We start from the raw sequence: 18,706 nt of genomic DNA, 5'->3' as shown, positions 1-18,706 counted from the left end.
TCATTTCTATGCTTTAACATTTTCAGGATGAATTACATCGTATTAACGATATCAGGTCCATGTATTTACTTCCTCAAGTTGCAAACAAATAATTCAATTATTGTAGTAACAAAAGGTCAGTATACACTTTTATTATGTCCCCAGTTCAGTATCCATAAAAATTGAGGGTTAAAAGATAAAACAAACCGAGTCTGTATAAATGCAGTGAAAAACACGATTCCTTCAGTATCTCTAAAAATCGTGTAAAATTGGCACGAGGGATGAACGAGGGTTAAAGGATGAAACAAACCTAGTCTGTATAAATTGCAGTAAAAATGCGAATTATTCAGTATCCGCGAAAATTGAGTCAAATTGTCACGAGAGGAGGATGAGAGATGAAGGGTGAAACGTCCTGGTTTGTATAAATCACAATAAAAACTAGATTTATTCAGTATCCATAAAAATTGAGGGTTAAAGGATGAAACAAACCTATTCTGTATGAGTCCTTGCAAAAGTCATAGATTGAAAAGCTATAGATTGAGTGCAACTTACAAAACGAAGAGGGTAGTTGAAAGATTCCAAGCACGAGTTCGGATCGAAGCAAAACACGGTCCACGAGGACATTCGGCGAGTTAACCGATAGATCAACCCCTACGCCACTCCTTGCCGTCACGTTTGACTCGGAGCTTTCGTGTGCGAGCGACGCAAAAGCGAAACAAAGCGGTTGCGAGGCGTAATTAGCGGGACGCTGTTGCCGGGTGGCGCGCTGGTCTGTGATAAAAACAAAAAAAAAAGATGAAAAAAGTCGCGGACGCGTATTGTATTTTTTGTAAGGCTCGATTGTGCCAGATTTGTGATAGCCAAGTCCGCGACATCCTCGATTAAGTGGACGATGATGATGGGCAAGCGTGCCACCCCGGCGCCGAGGGAAACAAGCATGGCGACTCGACTACGACGAGTTTCTGCCGTCCGAGAACATAGAAAAAGGAAACAGTGCTGAACGAGCCTCCCGACGCGACGCGTTCTGTTTGTACAGAGCACATATTAGAGCATTTATTATTGCAGTGTACAGGCGATTAGGGGAACCAATGGGCTCAAAGTCGAAGCTCCGGAAGCTCTAGGGCCTCTGAACAGCACTGTTTCAAACCGTAACGATCTTCCTTCAGCTAAACTTCTTCCGTTCTAACAATCTTTGTCTGGTGTATCGTTTCGAAACTGCTTCCGTGTTTATTTATTGTTCAGGTGACTAGGAAAAACACGGTAGAGTTTCTTTCCGTTAAGTGAAAGGAAGTGGTGTGTATGTATAATATTGAAGACAGCATTTAAAATAATTATGGAAGTTATTTCGTTGTGTGTGTGTATTTGAGGTATTTTATACTGATTCGAAATACTACCTACCAGTTCCACCAACGAGTTTCATCGCTAACTTTTTTGTACTTTCTAGCAGTCTGAGCTCGAGAATATTAGCATAGTTAGAAACCTATAGGAGATCGCGAATCGAAAGAAAGAAAGGGAAAAGGGGAGAAAGGGAGAATCGTTACGGGCGCAAACGATCGAGAGAAGGAAACTAGTCGGCGTAACACGCGAGGAAGCCTAAGTCATAAATATTGTGTGCGACACACACCGCGTTTCGCGTTCCATGAGAAACCGGCGGCGAGTAACATGAATACGCAGTGTGCGTATGTGTGCGTGAGCATGTGTTGTTGTTGAATCTGGTGTCCACGATGCCAAAGATGTAAGTCATGTAATAAAGTTGTGACTAAGGTATTATGGTAACGTCAATGATAACGATGAACAACGGTGATAATCGTTATTGCTATCTTGTAACGTTTAATGTATATGAGTGTCGTGCAAAAAAAAAAAATATGAGCGGCTGAGCTCCTCGGTGTTGTGGGTATACATACTCGTTCCTAGCAACTCGTATGACAATTACTACTCGATACTACTCATAACATTGCATTGATCTACTTTACTCTACGTATTTCAAAGATAAATAAATACATTCTGTCCAATCTCAATAGCCGAGTGTTTACTGCAGTACCCTCTACGAACTTCTAACGTTATAAACAATTTTGAATATTGAACCGATGACAAATATACATATGTTGCAAAAAGTTCCATAAAGAAATAATGAAAAATAATGTATTGCAAATACAGTAAATCCTCCATAAATTGTTAGAGTATAATTATAAATTAGAGCACAAATGAAGATATAATTTCCACAGTACATATGAAAAATATATTATATTTATTGTCCATGAACAATGTGTGTCGCTCATAGTGTTGCTAAATATATATTTGCAAATTGTAAATGTCAATTTTACGACGATTTCCTGTCGAGAAGAATTTTTATATCTTTTGCCGTTAGGAAACCGGTTAAAAAAGGGTTCACAAAAATGAAGCAATCACTTTATTTCTTTCTCAACGATTTAATACAATTTTCTTATGCATTCGTATATTTTACAATCTCACATTTATATATATATATTTTTTTCAATATTTTGGACTGTGCACTTTCCAGCGTTGTTTCGTTACACTCCGACACATCAAGCGTCGAGTGTTTCATGTCAATGTGTCATGGTACGGAATATTTAAAATCTATTAATCTCTGATAAAATGCTTCCGTTTTTCTTATTTTCTACATATAGCTTAATATCTGACCCGTCTCCTTTTTTTCCTTTCCTTCTACCTTGTGTCCATGTCCAACACAAAAATTCCGTGCGAAACACGCTGTAATTGGTGCCAAATATTTCTCTCAACCGATCAAGACCATTTCCCTAACCATCAATGTGACATCGAGAATTATCCTCTCTGCGTACACCAGAAATCTACAACCTCTATTATAAGATAAGGATGCACATATTTTGTTATCGCAGTCATTTTCACATCATAGTACATTTCAATGTACGCTACTGTGCAAAAGAAAGAAGCACCCAGTATAATTATAAGATATAATGACAAACAATATCTTTATGTAGAAATTGTATTGTACAATGATTGATTTATTGCATTTAAAGTATTACATAATCCGCAATAACACATATTCTCAGAATTATTCAATTAAACAGCGGAATCCTTTTTCAATACTTACTGTGTTTTTATTTGATTTTTTATGCTTTTCTAATTAAATATGACCGGGTGCTTCTTTGTGTTGCACAGCAGTGTATGTTTCTGCAGCCCAGTCTGTCACTCCAAAAAGCAGTAAAATGGTTCTCCAAACCTAACATTTCACCCTCCTTCCGGTTTTATCAAGAATATCCTTCCAAGTTTTCAGAAACAAATATATAAAACGATGTCTAAAACAACTCTTTGTTGTCTCTTGTTGCCTTTTTCAAGATACATGCAACATCAATTAAAATTTTCTCGTTGTTGCCTTAGTGTGGGCGTAGCTTTAGGAATTAAGTTCCCTCAAAACCTCTGTTCTATAAATTCCTGTGAAACAATGTGTCGATACGTTTTATTTAAACGTGTTGAGTAACAAAAGAAATGCAAAGTGAGAGTTCACCATGGCTTGGAGCGGTAAGAAATATTTGGCAATCTTTGCATGTGTTTTCGATATTCTAACTGAACGCTGGAAATAAAGAGACGATCGTCATATCGGTCATAATGCATTCTTACAAAATATCGGTTACGATTTCGGCTAAAAACTAGCAGAAGCTACCCTTAAGAATTAAAGAGGATTCTTCGATCTGACAAATCGTTCGATCGTCGAAATCCTTCGTCGAGCACGTGGTCGTCGCAATTCGGACACTTGTTACGGTTATAACATGGCAAACAAAGCGCGCGATACTTGATTTATTAGAAAACGTGTACGGTTAGCTTCACATGGCCCAGTCCATGATCATCTGGTTCTAGCTACCTCTCTTTCTTTGCTATTTCTTCATCGAATTTATTTCGAGATATGTCAAGAATTCAATACGCATGCAGACTATAATTCGCGAAGCGATCGTATTGCGATTCGAGCGTCGCGTCAATTGTTTGTGAAACATGTTGGATATAAATTGTAATTTTATGTAGACTAATTACAATTCTATTTAGTGAACACATTCTACATTTTGGCAGGCATTCTGATATCTCCGGAATCGCAGCATTCTGCAACTGTGTCGATTACGGCAAAGACTGTATATAACTTCATTGATAAGTAGACTAGCAGTCCATTCGTATAATTTAATAACGTAGAATTTAATACCAATATTGTTATCAATAAAAAGTAGCAAAGTAGAAAACTTGCAGAAAAAAACACTTTAATTGAAAGTGAACATTTAGAAAACTGCCTCTATCGTGAAAGTCAATTTTCTCTTGCTCAATCGAGCAATAGATTAAACTGTACCTTGGGCAACCAGAAATTTTGGCTTTTCTCCTATGTAATCCAGCAAATTTGGATAAGAAAATGCCAAAAATTCAGTTTCAATTCTAGGAGAGCAATGGTTCAAAAGTTGCGAGTGTTTAAATTTGAGCGATTTTCAGTGTTTTTGACAGATAAGAGTGCCGCCATGTTGGTATGTATAGAGCGTCACGAGCCGCTTACAAATCTACTGGAGAACGTAGGAAGAAGGCAAAAATTTCTGGTTACCGAAGTTACATCATTTATCAATATACAGCGTATCCCAAAAATGTTGTGCTTCCTTCAAAGAGAAAATGACCTAAGGAATCACCGCTTTTAAAGAAGTACAATATATTTGAGACACCCTGTATATGAAGAAACTAATTTGTTATTTGCTTTTAGGTTTATTGGCAACGAGAGACACCGCTACGAATGAGGCATTATAAGCTTACTCCAATAACTGTAATATATTTACACAAAAAAAAACGAATAACCAAAAATAAAATAAAATTGATAATACAACTCATACTTCCCCCGTGTAACATGTTCAAAAATATTCTGTAATAAAAATCACGAGTTTTCAGGCCATTCCAGCTGTAGTCACCCCTCGAGAGGATCAACCGAAGTAAAAGGTCTTTCTCTACACTTGCACAGAGCGTAAAACTAACACTGAAAGTCTGTGTGCAACTCTTGAGTCGCAAACACGATCGCAACACCATACTTTGTGTGACTATACAAAAACAGTGACTAGCTTAAAATTATGATTATACGATCGGTATCTATTGTCATAAAAACAACGGTCGCTAACGATCTGCGCCGCTGTGCGTTTGTATACATCTTTTGCATGACGAGGAATGGTTCACAATGTGCAGTATTAACTTTTCTGTCGCTACACAATTATGATTGTGCGTAAGTATCTCCAGTTACTCTGGCGTACAAAGCGTTTGAGACTAGCAACGTACAAGGTGACGACTAAAAAAAAACAGACCAAAATACTGTGCGCATAGGACCACACGACCGAAGAGAAAACTTCTATATTCTATGGCGATTGCACGCCTGTGTGTTTGGGGTAACTTTTTAGTGGTGGGAAAAAGGGGGCCCCCCAACATTTCTCTAAATGGGAACTACAGTAAAGTCGCGACCTAGCTCCCATCACCTGTTCCGAGCAGGGACAGAGATCGTGTAGGGAAACTATTTTTTTACGACTGATAGGGCAGCATGTAAACACGGACCGCGCGGCAGCTCGAGCTTCTTGGCCCCTCGCAGGGATGCCCCAAGTGGAAAGGGTAGGCGAAGAGACAGTGGTCGTGGGCAGTGATCGAACCGGGTGCCAAATTCTCGGAAATACTCTTCTCCTTTTCCCCTTCCACTATCCCATTCCAGCACCATGCGCACACTCCAACGTCCCCCACTAAGACCGTAGACCACGGTGTCCCGTGCCATAGACTGGTCTGCTCATCAGAGAGGGGGTACATCATCTCACCGTGATTCCCCTCATCTGGCATTACTGGTCGTGGAGATCCTCAGGGAACTAGATCGCAACTTTAATGTAGTATTGACTTTTTGCTATTGTGATACCTCTTATTAAACTCAATAGAATTTAGGTACTTGAATCTTTTTTTATTGCGCGTAATTATAGAGTTTATTTAATGGTTTAATTGGCGGTATGTAATGCGTCTTCGGCCGGGCCGATCCGAGTTCGAGGGCAACCGCCGATCATCGACGACGATCTGTCGCAATGGTCCGATCGCGGCTTCATAATATACGCGAAAGTCAAAGTGAACACGCGTACTGTTGGTTATCTCCGAGCCACCGTTCTGATCTTGTCAACCGCGTCCATTGTTACTGGGACGCAGAGTGTATACGACGCAAAGCGGGGACCGTTATATGGTACGTTTCCGTGTTACATCATTCGACAGGAATCAAGATTTACCTTAATTGTTATTAGAGTTAATTCTGTGTTCAAGCGAGTTATCGAAGTGAAACCTGTTGAAGTAAGGACATTCTTAGGCGCACCGCGTACACAATTTTTGTTAGGCAGCGAATGAGTCTGATCCGTCACGCTCCGAGGTGAAACGCTATTCGGGTAAACTCGTGGGAGCAAGAAACAAACAGATGTGTAATCGCTATAAAAATTTTCACTTCGGTCGTGCGGTCTGCTTTCTTTTTTGTTTAAAAATACCGAGACAGTAACGGTGCAGCGATCGACCAATTTGTTCAAACTAGGAATGTGCGGGTTCCCGAAATTACGGGCTCGGACGGGCTCGGGCGATCCAGATTAACCTTCGCCGGACGGATACAGGGTCCAAACGTAAGGAATCGAGGGGAATACAGTTACCCTCTCTTTGTCATTACTGGATTAGTCACGTGACATTGTGACACGTGGACGACAGAGACGAAACGCGTCACGTGACCAGACCGTGGTTGAAGGGTGGAATATGGGGAAATACACCGCCCGAGCCCGTCCGACTTCCTCCAACCCGACCAGAACAGTCGGGTACTCGACACATCCATAGTTCAAACAAAATATAAAATTAATTAAAATTCCGAAATGGAAGAATTTTTTGGTCACATTAAAAATGATTCGTCTCAAAACGCTCTACGACAAGTGACTTTCGAAAAGTTCGCCATTAAATACATCCGAAATTTTTATTATGGATTTCCGTCGATATAATGATTAAATGAGTTTTAAAACACCGTGGAAGGGTAGTCGTAGACGATTCTTCCGCGAATCATTCGTAGTAGACAGTTTGAAATTTTTATTATTTAAAATAGAACAACCGAAGACATAGACTTCAAAAGTTAAACAAATTGCACTAATAATCCAATCACAGGTTTCGAAATTTCATTTTTGAAAATTCCATTCAGCAATTGTAGTTTATCCGCGATCCGATCACGAACAATTAAAGCGTCTTCCCTTGAGAATAAATTTCGGAAACCGTATTTACGATTCAAATAATTCCTATCTCGATGTCGTAAATATTACACTACGTGGTAAGAAGTATCATTAACTATTTATCGGCAGTGACACGTGTCGAAAATTGTCGTCGAGTAACGACAATCTCGTTACCTACGGATTTGATCGGAGCTGTCCAACTAATGTGTGACCCAAGGTACAACGTTTTATAATCATTTTTATCTAGGCAATATATACATACAGGCTGAATTGCGTAACCACAAAATTACAGATGCTGTCGCTTTTAATTGTGATTCAAAAAATTAAACAGGAATACAATGACGCCAATGGTTCTGTATTTTACGTAAAGAAAGTCAAGTTAATGTGATTCTATCACTATTCAAAATTAAAACACATAGCATGATATGCAGGGAGTTTATGATTTTTCTAAGATAATATGTTCTCCATATATTATAACTATAAAAATTGTTACAGTGATAAATGTATTAACCAAAAAATGTAAAGATTTAACGAATTAAAAGACAGAACTCGATTAGTATTATTTCTTTTTGTATCACAAAAAGCATTTGCAACTCCTGCGTTACTCAATTCAACCTGTCTATGCGATGATATACATATACATATACATATATATATATATATATATATATTTTTTTTAAAACTTTACGCCTTCCTAATATCTCCATTTCAAATTCAACAATTTTATCGTTAAAATTCTATTTTTCATTCACCGTTCACTATACAATAGGTTCTTTCCTTTTTGGCATCTACGCGACAAACAAAATTTTACAGAACACTATCCCACAAGGTGAGAAGTTGGACAGCCTTGTGTTAGAATTGCATACTATAAACAGCGACGAAATACTCATATAAAAGTTCCTGTTCGTTTTGTGACCGGAAATCATTAGAAATTGACTTGATATTGGTGTCTATCTATTACATGAACTTGTTTGTTTACCCTTTACGAGCTGCGACAATGATCTCATTCGACTTCAATGTTTATAAACGATCGAAACGCACGAATGGTTTAGTGTTGCAACCATAGTTAGTGTCTCGCAAGGTAGGTAGATTGTTCCACTATGCCCTTATTATCAAAACGGTAGACGAACAGAGCATCTCAACCATATCTATAATTGAAGAGGTTGAATGGTCCGCAAAATGTCATTCAACTTGCTACTGTGCAGAATAAGCACAGTATTGCAAAAGGAGGGCGGCGTATGCGTTTGTAAAAAATGATAGCAGAAGAAGTATGAAATCTGTACAACATGAACACGGCATCAAGAAACCCATTCATGCCCCATAGAGTCCGATAATGTTAATAAGAGATGATTTAGGGTGACAATGATTCTAGAGAGTCCTTATAATTTTGTATTAATAAAAGTTAAACGCGTGGAAAACTCAATCCACGCGTTGTATCATAATGTCCACGAGGAAGTTTTGGGGCACTAAGTATTTTAAGTATTCTAACAGCGATAAGGAGAGGCTCTGAAACTGAAGAAGACATAGAATTGTCAATGACTGACTTTTAAGACAAAGAGAAATTGCTGTCGAGCCATTTTATCGTTGGAATAGGTTCAGTCGTGAGTGCTATAATGTTGCAACGATGAACAATAAAAATTTGCGATTTGAACAGAATTTAAGCCCTTCGACGAATCTTGAATCGAAGCTACAGTGTACAATTTGTTCGTTGAACTTGTTTTAGAGAAAATTATAATGTATGTCGCGAGACATATGTGCAAGTCCATTATATGTATATATGTATATATTTTATAAATTATGTCCTATTCCGCATCTAGAACAGTCAGCAATTTAGGAGAAATCGCGTTAAACAACGACTCACATGACTATGTCATTACTACTGTTCAATGCACAGTCGACATAAAAAATATGTCCTTTACATATATAATTTTCTAGTTAAATTGCACTGATTTGTTCGATAATTAGCTGCACATACCGAGTGTGAATAAATGCAAGAAAGACGCAAACAAGTGAACGGAGCTAGATAATGTAACAACAAGACTTTAAGCTAAAGAGTGTTAGTACGTTACCGCTCGATACACTCAAACGTAAATCAACATTCTACATTTGATCTCTCAAATGGATTTATAGGGTAAAGATTATGTGCCGTTACTGCAATACGTATACCTATGAACTGATTATAAAAAAAGAATATTTCACGGCGAATAATTTACGTGTACGTATAAAAAAAAGAGAGAGAACGAGTGGTCTGTAAGTGTGGATTAATAGAAAAATAATGATATGGGTAATCAAGTATTTGTTAAGAGAGTATACTAACTACAGTCGGACTTTCAAGTCTTCCATTCTTTGCCGTATTCTTCGTCGCATCTCCTTGTATCTGTAAGTAAAGCAAATAAAGTTCAATTATACGTTTTGTTAATCGACTAACGTACATTTTGTTTATGTCGCTTTTTAAGAAAAGAATCGTACTTTTCCTTCAATAAACAAATTTGATGTTCCTCCTCGTAATGATAACGTTGTAAAATACCGTGACACTCGGCCAATGAGAGATTAAGAAACTGCGCGACGTCAGAGCTGATTTCTGGCGTGGACAGTTTATCCACCAAAAACAGTCGCGCAACATTTTCGTGCGGGCCCAGTACTACTCGAACTTCTAAAGGATATTCATCCTCTCTCAGTCTTCGTTGTTCTAAAGAGAAAGATGTTTAGCACGAGCACATCGGTGAGATCAACAAAGTCGCTGATGCTGTTTTATCAGTACCTACCCCCATTATCGCGGACCACAAACAATGCAAAGTTATCCGGCTTAGCGTCAACTTTATACTTGTCCAACATAAGATTGATAACCTCTTGAGTATTCACTAAGCTTGTAATCCACACGGACATTTGAGAGCCATGAGGAGGAGTAAAAAAACTGGTTTCACGATTATAGAAATGGCCGTTGATTGAACAACGACGCCGCAAACGGCTACGAGATTGCCGTCGACCTCCGGGTCGACGTCTGATAGCGGTAGAGCCTTGCTTCCGTCGTAAAACTACACCATCGAGCTAAAATATACCATAATTAAAAACATGCAAAGCTTGACATACAAGATAGAATAGAAAATCAGGTTATATTATTTTAAGACATTGTCTGCCGTGTTGGTCGCATACGCCCCAAACTAAGCTTTCCATTGAGGCCATAGGGAATTTTCAAACGACAGATTTTTAGAAGTAACAACATTAAGTGTGTACAAATACTACATACCTCCAAGCCACTATCAGTGGACATTGTCATATTGTCATCTTCTCGAAACTGAAGAGAATTAACTGAATCTGTGTCACTATCTCGATGTCTCTGAAGGCAATCAGGTCCCGACATCGACCGATTTAATCCTTTCTCTATCCAACTATCGTCAGTGCTGATAGATCTATTACTGGATGTGTTTCTTTCCAAATTGTCAAAGTATTCTACTCTTCGAAGCGTTCCGTTTCGATTCGGAGTTCCATGATAAATGGGTGTGTCAGTACTGGAAGAGCTGCCTATACTGTGCGTGGGCGTACTAGTTATACTGCTATCATTACCCCGGCTTGTTTGATGATTCGGGCTACTAGTCTCTGAATTTTCACGGGAATCGGATTTTTCGATACTTGATTGGGAGGAAAGCGGCATCGCGTCAGAACTGTTCTGTGAACTTATCGACGGTAAGTTCTCGGGCATTGTTTGATATAATTTGTTTCCATCTTCGACTTTACGCTCTACCTACAAAAGGAAACTTCAATAAGTAACAATATAAATTGTGATTAACATGTATATATATGTAAAAAATTGTCGTGCAACCTGAAGGAGTTCATCCAACTCGTCCCATTCCATACTTTTTACATCCAATTTCATTGGCAAAGTGAGACTTTTCAGATGATCAGGAGAAGTTGGTGCAGACTTTGCTTCAGTTTCTGTATCCGGTTCTGCTATTTCTTTCACCGAATTGTCCTCCTTTTCCTCATCTTCTGCATTCTATAATAAAATTTAAAAAATAGATTAAAATATATCACATTTTCAGTAATTGCATGTTGTTACTCTAGGTCGTAAATATGTACATCGGAAACACTGCGTCTGCACGAGTTTCTATTCCGAGCTGTAACTACCGTACGTTGATCATCATCTTCTTTTAGGTGGATTACTCCTCTGACACCCCAATAAATTCGAAGTGCACCTTCTAATATTAATCGCCCATTGACCTAAGTTAAGAAGAATTTAAACTACTGTGCTTGTCTATTTGTAATTGTATAATCAAAATATTACTATTACCTCACGACTTCTTATTCCTCCACTTTTGCCTTCATAATACTGATTGAAAACTTTCAACTTTGACTCTAAGTGAGATCTAAATATCAACAAAATTTAATTAATGTACCAATTTATCGAATATATAATTTATAATAGTTACACACCTTGGTAAAGATGGTCTAGCTTCTTTTTTTCCAAAACTAGTATGTGATTCTACTCTCGTTCCATGACCGAACAACTGCGGTCCAAACAATGCTCCATAACAAGGTACATGACAGTATGGTACACCTTTGTGCTAAGTAACAATGTATAGAGTAACATTAAATATCATCTTATAATTAAAAACATTGTAATAGAACATGAGCAATATAATTTAGCAATATTATGGTCTACTAACAATAAATAAAGAAATTCAAAGTATACCTCTGCATGCTGGCCAGGATTTAAACGTTTCCCACATTCTTCACAGCGTAAACATTCTGGATGCCAATCATATCCCAATGACTGTTTGCGTTCAGCTAAAGATCCATCAATAGTTGAATTGCAAATAAACAAATAACTTTGCTATATATTCGTATCAAATATATATTTGTTCTTGTAAATTTATTCATAAATGTAAAAAGTGTTATATAGAAACTTTAATTCATGTAAACATTCTACAACATATATTTACTCACACAGTGTTACTATTTATACTATTTATTACTATTTCTGCAATAATTTAAAATGAGTTTAACAAAGGTACATTGAATTATCAAATGTTGCTAATAGAATGCACAAATAAATATTTATTTTTATAGATTATTTACTTCTTTTTTGAATACGGAGTACATTATAATCTGTGAATTGCAACAATAAAAATACATATATTTTTATTGAGAAATATTTTAAACAACAGTCAAATATCCTGTGTATACACGTACAAGTTAATTTTCAAATAACTTTTTTGTTTGTGAAACATATACATGTAATGTCCGCATAAAGAAAAATCAATTCGTTCTAATGACATGAAGCAGTTCTTGTCAAAATTAGTACGCCTTATTAATATATGCGAAGATTGAGACTGACCGAAGTATACAGGTTTCCCACATTTATGGCACTTCCACATGACGAAGAGCACTTTAGGGTTTCATAAAATAATAAAAACTAATTTTTGTAGAGTTTTAAACCATTTTGTTTATACTATATAGATAGACAAATTGAAAATGACATGCGGGTTAATTGAAGATGTTACTAGTAAGGCAACCTTCCCTGAATAATGAGTAGTTCCTGTTTGGGTTCGAAAACTTATCAAATACTTGACTATGTTATATTTCTTTATCAGATTCATAGAATATAAAACACGTAGAGAAGAAATTATAATCTATATTTTCTGATTGTACAGCATCAACGAGATTGGAGATTGTACGGTAATTGTACTTTGTAAAAATATTTCATGTTCCTAAACTCACCTAAATATACAATTGGTTGTTAATGAAGCGACAATTCTATATAAAATAACTTGTTCAAAATGTATTGAAGCATATGTAAATCAAGTACTTTATATATGTAGAACAATTTATAAAGATTTATGTTTACATGAAATATTTACCAGACATCAGAACAGAAATTTCCCCTCTGGATGTTTTTCATGAAAGCAACCTTAAGGTGCCATTAATTATGGCGCGCTTGATGAATTTAACGGAAAACGTACAAGTACTTATACCGGCGTTTCAAAGCTGTGAATGGAACGTTTTCATTTTCTCGTAATATTGCAAAAGTATACATTTAAAATAATGGAGATTATTGATAAGACCAAGTGAACGTCTTTCATACAAGAAGTACTTATTTGCTAGTGTACTGATATATTGAAACAAATTAAAAATATACAGTAAAAACAGTGTATAGGTTAACTGTCTGAAGAAAACAAGATGATGCAGACAAATAAAAAGGGATATAAAGAATTGTTGATGCAGAGGATGTTCCTAGCTATAATCTCCACTATAGTAATACAATTTTTTCTTATATCAACGTTACTTCTAATTACAAATCTGAACACAAACTACGAATCGTGGTTGCAAAGTACTTGGACAGCGATAACCTCGTTTCGCATGTGGAGTTATTTTTGTATTCTTGCTACCGTTACGTTCTTCCAAGGAATCATTTGTAGCAAGAGCTTCTCAAATACTCCACCCTACATGAAAAGCAGATTTGCAAAATTTTGTGGAATGCTCACGTCGCAGAGTATTCTACTATGTACTCTGCACGTTATCATCGGCGGTCTGCTTGTTTGGCTGCATTTGTTAGTCAAAGGAGGTACATACAACTTTCTAACAACAGAATGCAAAGTAGTATATGGAACTTGTTTGATGGAAGAACAGTACATTCTGTTCCTGAGTGGATTTTGGTGTGGATTATATTTTTTCTTAAAGACTAGCCTGTTTCGTATAAATTACTTAAAATTTCCTATTATATCGTTGTCGAAAGTCTTCCGATTTAAGACAGAAATATGTTTGATGCTGCCGTCATGGATGATAAAATGTGTATGGCCAGTTGTATATTATTTAGTCGCCTATTACTTCTTGCGTTCCTATTGTCGTTCTATAATATTGTTTCTTATTTCTGCACAATTGGAAAGTGAACCATTAAGCAGTATTTCGAATTTACTGAGCCTATCATTGATCTTCCAATTATGGTTGTACCATTTGACTTATGTATTGACAATTGAAACCATGTACTTGCTGTTCGACTTGTACTTAACAGAGTGGGTTCCTTTTGACTTTAAACAAAGTCAAACATTTAGTAACGAGGACTCTGTGATAACGCTTACCGAAGCATTGTCTATGGATAAGATACCAATCATGCAACAGTTGGGCTATTTGGATTTAGTTACTATGGCAGAGAAGGAGAAATCGAGAAGAGGCATACTTTTCACATTAAGTCAACCCGGTGGTCATCCTTACAATTGGAATTGTATTGTAGAAAAGTGTACCAGTCTTATCAAGAAATTTTCAGACGATCTTAATGCAGCATGTACTAAAATCCAAGAACCACTGACAATGAATGCACCAACTTCAACCACAATAACAAAGAACGCAGCAATTCAAACAGGATATGTATACCGAATGCGTAATTTGGTAAGAGAAGAAACACCAGTATCTGCTCAACAAGACGAGATAAAGACATATGTTGAAAATGAATTATTCATTCAAAAATTCATAAAAACGAAATGGAACAATTTTCTGACATATTTACTATCTAAACCTTTGATCTCGTATATTTTTGGTGAAATCGAAGGTGGTCAAGTATGCCACATTTTATTCAATGGACAATCAATTATTTGGGCTGTTCAAGCTATCTCTTCTTTAGCTGTGTTGTCGTTAAGCGAAGATTCATATGGAATCGTACAAAAAGATCTGCCGCTTATAATCACCACATTACTTGATTTGAAACAAACACTTGATAAATTACAAAAGTCGAATTTTATGACGAAGAAACAAGGAGATGATCAATTTATTAAACAAATTTTTCAATCTCTATGCACCACCACAAAACGGAGTATTTACAGAGTTGTCATAAATTTCGAAACATACATCGGAGATTTGGCATTAGAACCAGCAACCATGGAGCAACTACATCATTTTCTTGTATACAGAGAATAAGTTTTGTAGTTTAATATTTGTAAACACTAATGTATATATCGTCATACTACAAAATAGTTACAAACTTTAGAATACTATTCAAGAGTCAAACTATATTTTACTTTAAAACTTGAATTACAGAGATTTCAAAACTATTTTTGTAATTGTTATATTTATATATATATATAAGTTGTATTTGTCATCGGTCTTTTTTTACTCGTACATTTATGGCTACTGAATCGAATGTCTGAAACTTTATATGAGATATAAGTTTGTATTGAAGAATGTATGTGTGATAATACTATGAAACTTGTTATTTGTAAATTGTTTATAAATCGAATATTTTCCAAACAATATGAAGTTTATTTTTCAATATGTACTTAGAAAATGGTTCGTAGTCTAGTTTAAAAAATGTATAAAATAATCATTCATTTTACTATTTAAAAATATATTACATTTTTTTTAAAGCTTGTACAACACTAAGATTATAGAACAATTTATCTCGCAATAAAAACCAATTTTTCGATTGTACATCTTGTAACGTGCTTAAATAATTTCTTAACGATTTTGTCTCCGTTATTGCAGTCCCGTGCCACTTTAAATACACGGCTAAGTAAGCTTGTGCCAATTCAAAGTCTATTTTCTTTTCCATCATATAGTGTATCATTTTCATAAATTGAAGTAATAAGGTGCTCGTTGTGTTTTCATCAGCTGAGAGTGACTGAACTTCAAAATCGATAGAAGTTGGACTCATATGTTTCAATTTTTCGATAACCTCGTCAAATTCGTTGTTCTTAACAGACAATAAGGCTTTGCTGAAAATAGTAATGTTCTGTAGGTCGGGATGTGTACCCACTTTTTTGTTTGCCTCTGCGCTTTTAACGTCCGAAAAGTCAAATTTCAGTTCTAATGATGCAACTGTCGGCAAGAAGAATGGAGCACTTTCTGGCGCTTTAGGTGCTTCGGTTGGTTTGTTTCGTTTTCTCACAATATCTATATTCAGTAGGTTCTGCCATCTTGAATTAGCGATACCGGACATTGTAACGAGATCATTCTGCAGTTGTTCCGGAGAAACATATTCTAACTCTGGTTCGATAAGCTCATCTTCCTCAATGTTGACAACTTCAACTACCGAACCAGGAAGGCCGATCATAGGAATAGGATCGTCTTTATTTATTGCTTTTAATGAGATATGGGAATAAAGAGTACGGTTTGACCATAAATATATCCCGAGATTACATACATGTGCTGTAGCAAGAAATTCTCCAGTCGGAGAAAAATGTAACGATATACATGCTTCTGGAACCTAAAATATTATCATAAACCATTAATAGATCGCAGAATAAGGATTATATTTAAATGTTCAAATGCACAGAATAGCACTTTGCACACTGATTTTTATAAATATATGTATTTTATAACAAGTACCTGAAAAATATCTATTAGATTTGAAGAGGGAATATCCCACACACAGATTGTACAATCCATTGATGCTGTTATTAACCATCTTGAATCTGGGTTAAAACATGCATCTGTTAATCGTCCTTCATGTCCTTCGAAACGACGTACAATTCTTTTTGTATCAAGATCTATCAATACGATACTAAAATCTTCCAAAGCAACAGCCACAAGAGAACTATCATTATGGTATCTCAACCATTCAACTGGTTCTTCCATTGCTAATGTTGTTCTTGGTTCTGTGACTCCTAGAAAATACATTCAACACAGATTACATTTATATAGATAATTAAATTATTCATATGTAGATAGAGTTATTTACTTGTCCTACCTTTTTTTGGTTTAAAATCCCAAAATTTGACAAAACTGTCTCTTCCAGCAGTAATTACAGTTTGATTCAAAGAATCTACCATTAAACCTTTTACATGGCCATCATGGGCTCCCTTTTCTGGTCCATAGCTGTTTCTGTGTATTCCCGATTGTATATTAAACTTTTCTACATGGCCTGTATTGTAACCAATAATAACAAAATTTCCACATTTTGTCAAGCATACAGTAGTTGCAAAAACATTGCGGTTGCCTTTAAATTTTTGTGGAAACAATTTGTATTCTCCCATTTTTGCTTGATTGAATGACCATGTAGTAACTGTACCCAAGCCTGTGTGGGCTGCTGCAATATTATCCCATTCTTTTTCCCTTGTTGTTTCTACAGCGAATGTAGTTATTGGAGGCATGATCATAGGATCATTAACAGCTCTTCCTTTCTTCTTTGAAGCTTTCCTATTGAACGAAGCTCTTCCTAAACTTTTGTTCAATATTTCTGTGATTGTTGAAAATATTCTTAAAGAAGAGTCACTTCCAGCTGTTAATATATTGTCACCTTGGTTCCCATAGAACCGTATCATAGTAGGAGGTTCTGAGTGAGCTTCTCTAATTTTCAAAAGTCTGCCAGCACCGTCAGCTAAATCAAATATCCACATCTTCAAAGAATTATCAGGTGACGACGATATTAACAGTGGCTCATTCGGTAAATACTTTAAACCAGTGACTCCTCCAAAGTGAGCCTTGTGAAGTTGACTCTCTACTTTTTGTTCCTCCAAGTTCCAAAACACAATATGGCCTTCTAAGCTTCCTGTGGCCATAATCGGATGATCGTCTGTGCGGAAAGAAATGGATATGACAGCACCCCAATCTTGTACCAACTCGAAAAGACTTTCATTGTATTTGAGATTATGTAAGATGATTCTTCCAGTGCTTAAACCCACAGCTACAACATCTACCGCAGGAGCTTGTTCCAACGCTGTTACAGGTGTATTCCAACCGTTAAATATATAAATGGACTTTGCAACTTTTATATTCCATAGCTGTAATTGGCCTTGTTCACTACCAAATAATATTTTGTTCATGTAGGTGTTAGGATGGACTAGTGTAGTTATTTTAAAAATATTATTGCTAAAGTTAAGCTGCACAACAAGCTCTTCCGATTTAATATCCCACACTTTAACATTACTATCTTCATCAACAGAAATTAAATGCGGACCAAAAGGTAAGAGACTATGGACTGCACATTCGTGTCCTTTGTACGTATGCTTCAACTCTGAACCTCTTCGCCAAGCATATATGACATTTCCACATGCTGTATAAATGTGATACGTGTCCGCTGATAAACATGTAATTTCACCTGGATGTGTTCCTGACACGCTAAGTAAGGTGAAATGTGCACAGCCGTACGTGTGAAACGAATTACCCACGCATGTTACTACGAGATTTTCTTTTCGCCGTTGAATATACCTTGTCACGAGAGGAATGTGATTACTGACATACCCTAACGCACGATTTTTAAAAAATATTTTACTATGCGCCATTCTTTCGTTTCATTAGATGTCAAGAACAGTGTTGTGTTTACACATGGAAAGTTAGGTTAAGGTATACAATCATGCTTTGAGGACATCAGCCGTGGGTGCCTCCATATTGAAAACTATGAACAATGCCTTTCTAAGAAGCACTAAGAAGGTAAAATCAGTTATACCAAAACATGGCAGTTTTCCAATGAATTTGTGACAGTTTGTTTGAATATTGCAAGTGTAACCGCTTGTGTTTTATATTTAAAATCGGGTACGAACTTCCGCAAGCATATTAACTAATACTTACATCATTTTATA

At 36.3% G+C, this 18,706-nt stretch overlaps 3 protein-coding genes across 3 annotated transcripts; 1 reads left to right on the top strand and 2 right to left on the bottom strand.

Annotated features, from left to right (window-relative positions):
- Positions 1-4,458: 4,458 nt before the first annotated feature.
- Positions 4,459-12,743, bottom strand: Rassf (Ras association family member). Its single transcript, XM_076442356.1, has 10 exons — positions 12,535-12,743; positions 11,890-11,984; positions 11,631-11,761; positions 11,488-11,563; positions 11,277-11,417; positions 11,020-11,193; positions 10,447-10,941; positions 9,965-10,247; positions 9,669-9,888; positions 4,459-9,576 (listed from the first exon to the last, which is right to left on the bottom strand). Exons 1-10 carry the CDS (start codon positions 12,572-12,574, stop codon positions 9,516-9,518), a joined length of 1,716 nt encoding a protein of 571 aa, XP_076298471.1. The 5' UTR covers positions 12,575-12,743; the 3' UTR covers positions 4,459-9,515.
- A 360-nt stretch (positions 12,744-13,103) lies between these two features.
- Positions 13,104-15,617, top strand: Ndc1 (Nuclear division cycle 1). The gene has a single exon (XM_076442345.1). It carries the CDS (start codon positions 13,377-13,379, stop codon positions 15,105-15,107), a length of 1,731 nt encoding a protein of 576 aa, XP_076298460.1. The 5' UTR covers positions 13,104-13,376; the 3' UTR covers positions 15,108-15,617.
- LOC143217722 (WD repeat-containing protein 36) lies at positions 15,428-18,648 on the bottom strand. Its single transcript, XM_076442282.1, has 3 exons — positions 16,876-18,648; positions 16,515-16,792; positions 15,428-16,392 (listed from the first exon to the last, which is right to left on the bottom strand). Exons 1-3 carry the CDS (start codon positions 18,407-18,409, stop codon positions 15,538-15,540), a joined length of 2,667 nt encoding a protein of 888 aa, XP_076298397.1. The 5' UTR covers positions 18,410-18,648; the 3' UTR covers positions 15,428-15,537.
- Positions 18,649-18,706: the final 58 nt, after the last annotated feature.

This window comes from Lasioglossum baleicum, chromosome 2, assembly GCF_051020765.1.
Source record: "Lasioglossum baleicum chromosome 2, iyLasBale1, whole genome shotgun sequence".
Classification (NCBI taxonomy): domain Eukaryota; kingdom Metazoa; phylum Arthropoda; class Insecta; order Hymenoptera; family Halictidae; genus Lasioglossum; species Lasioglossum baleicum.
The sequence above is the reverse complement of the archived record's forward strand: the minus strand, read 5'-3'. Positions and strand labels throughout refer to the sequence as shown.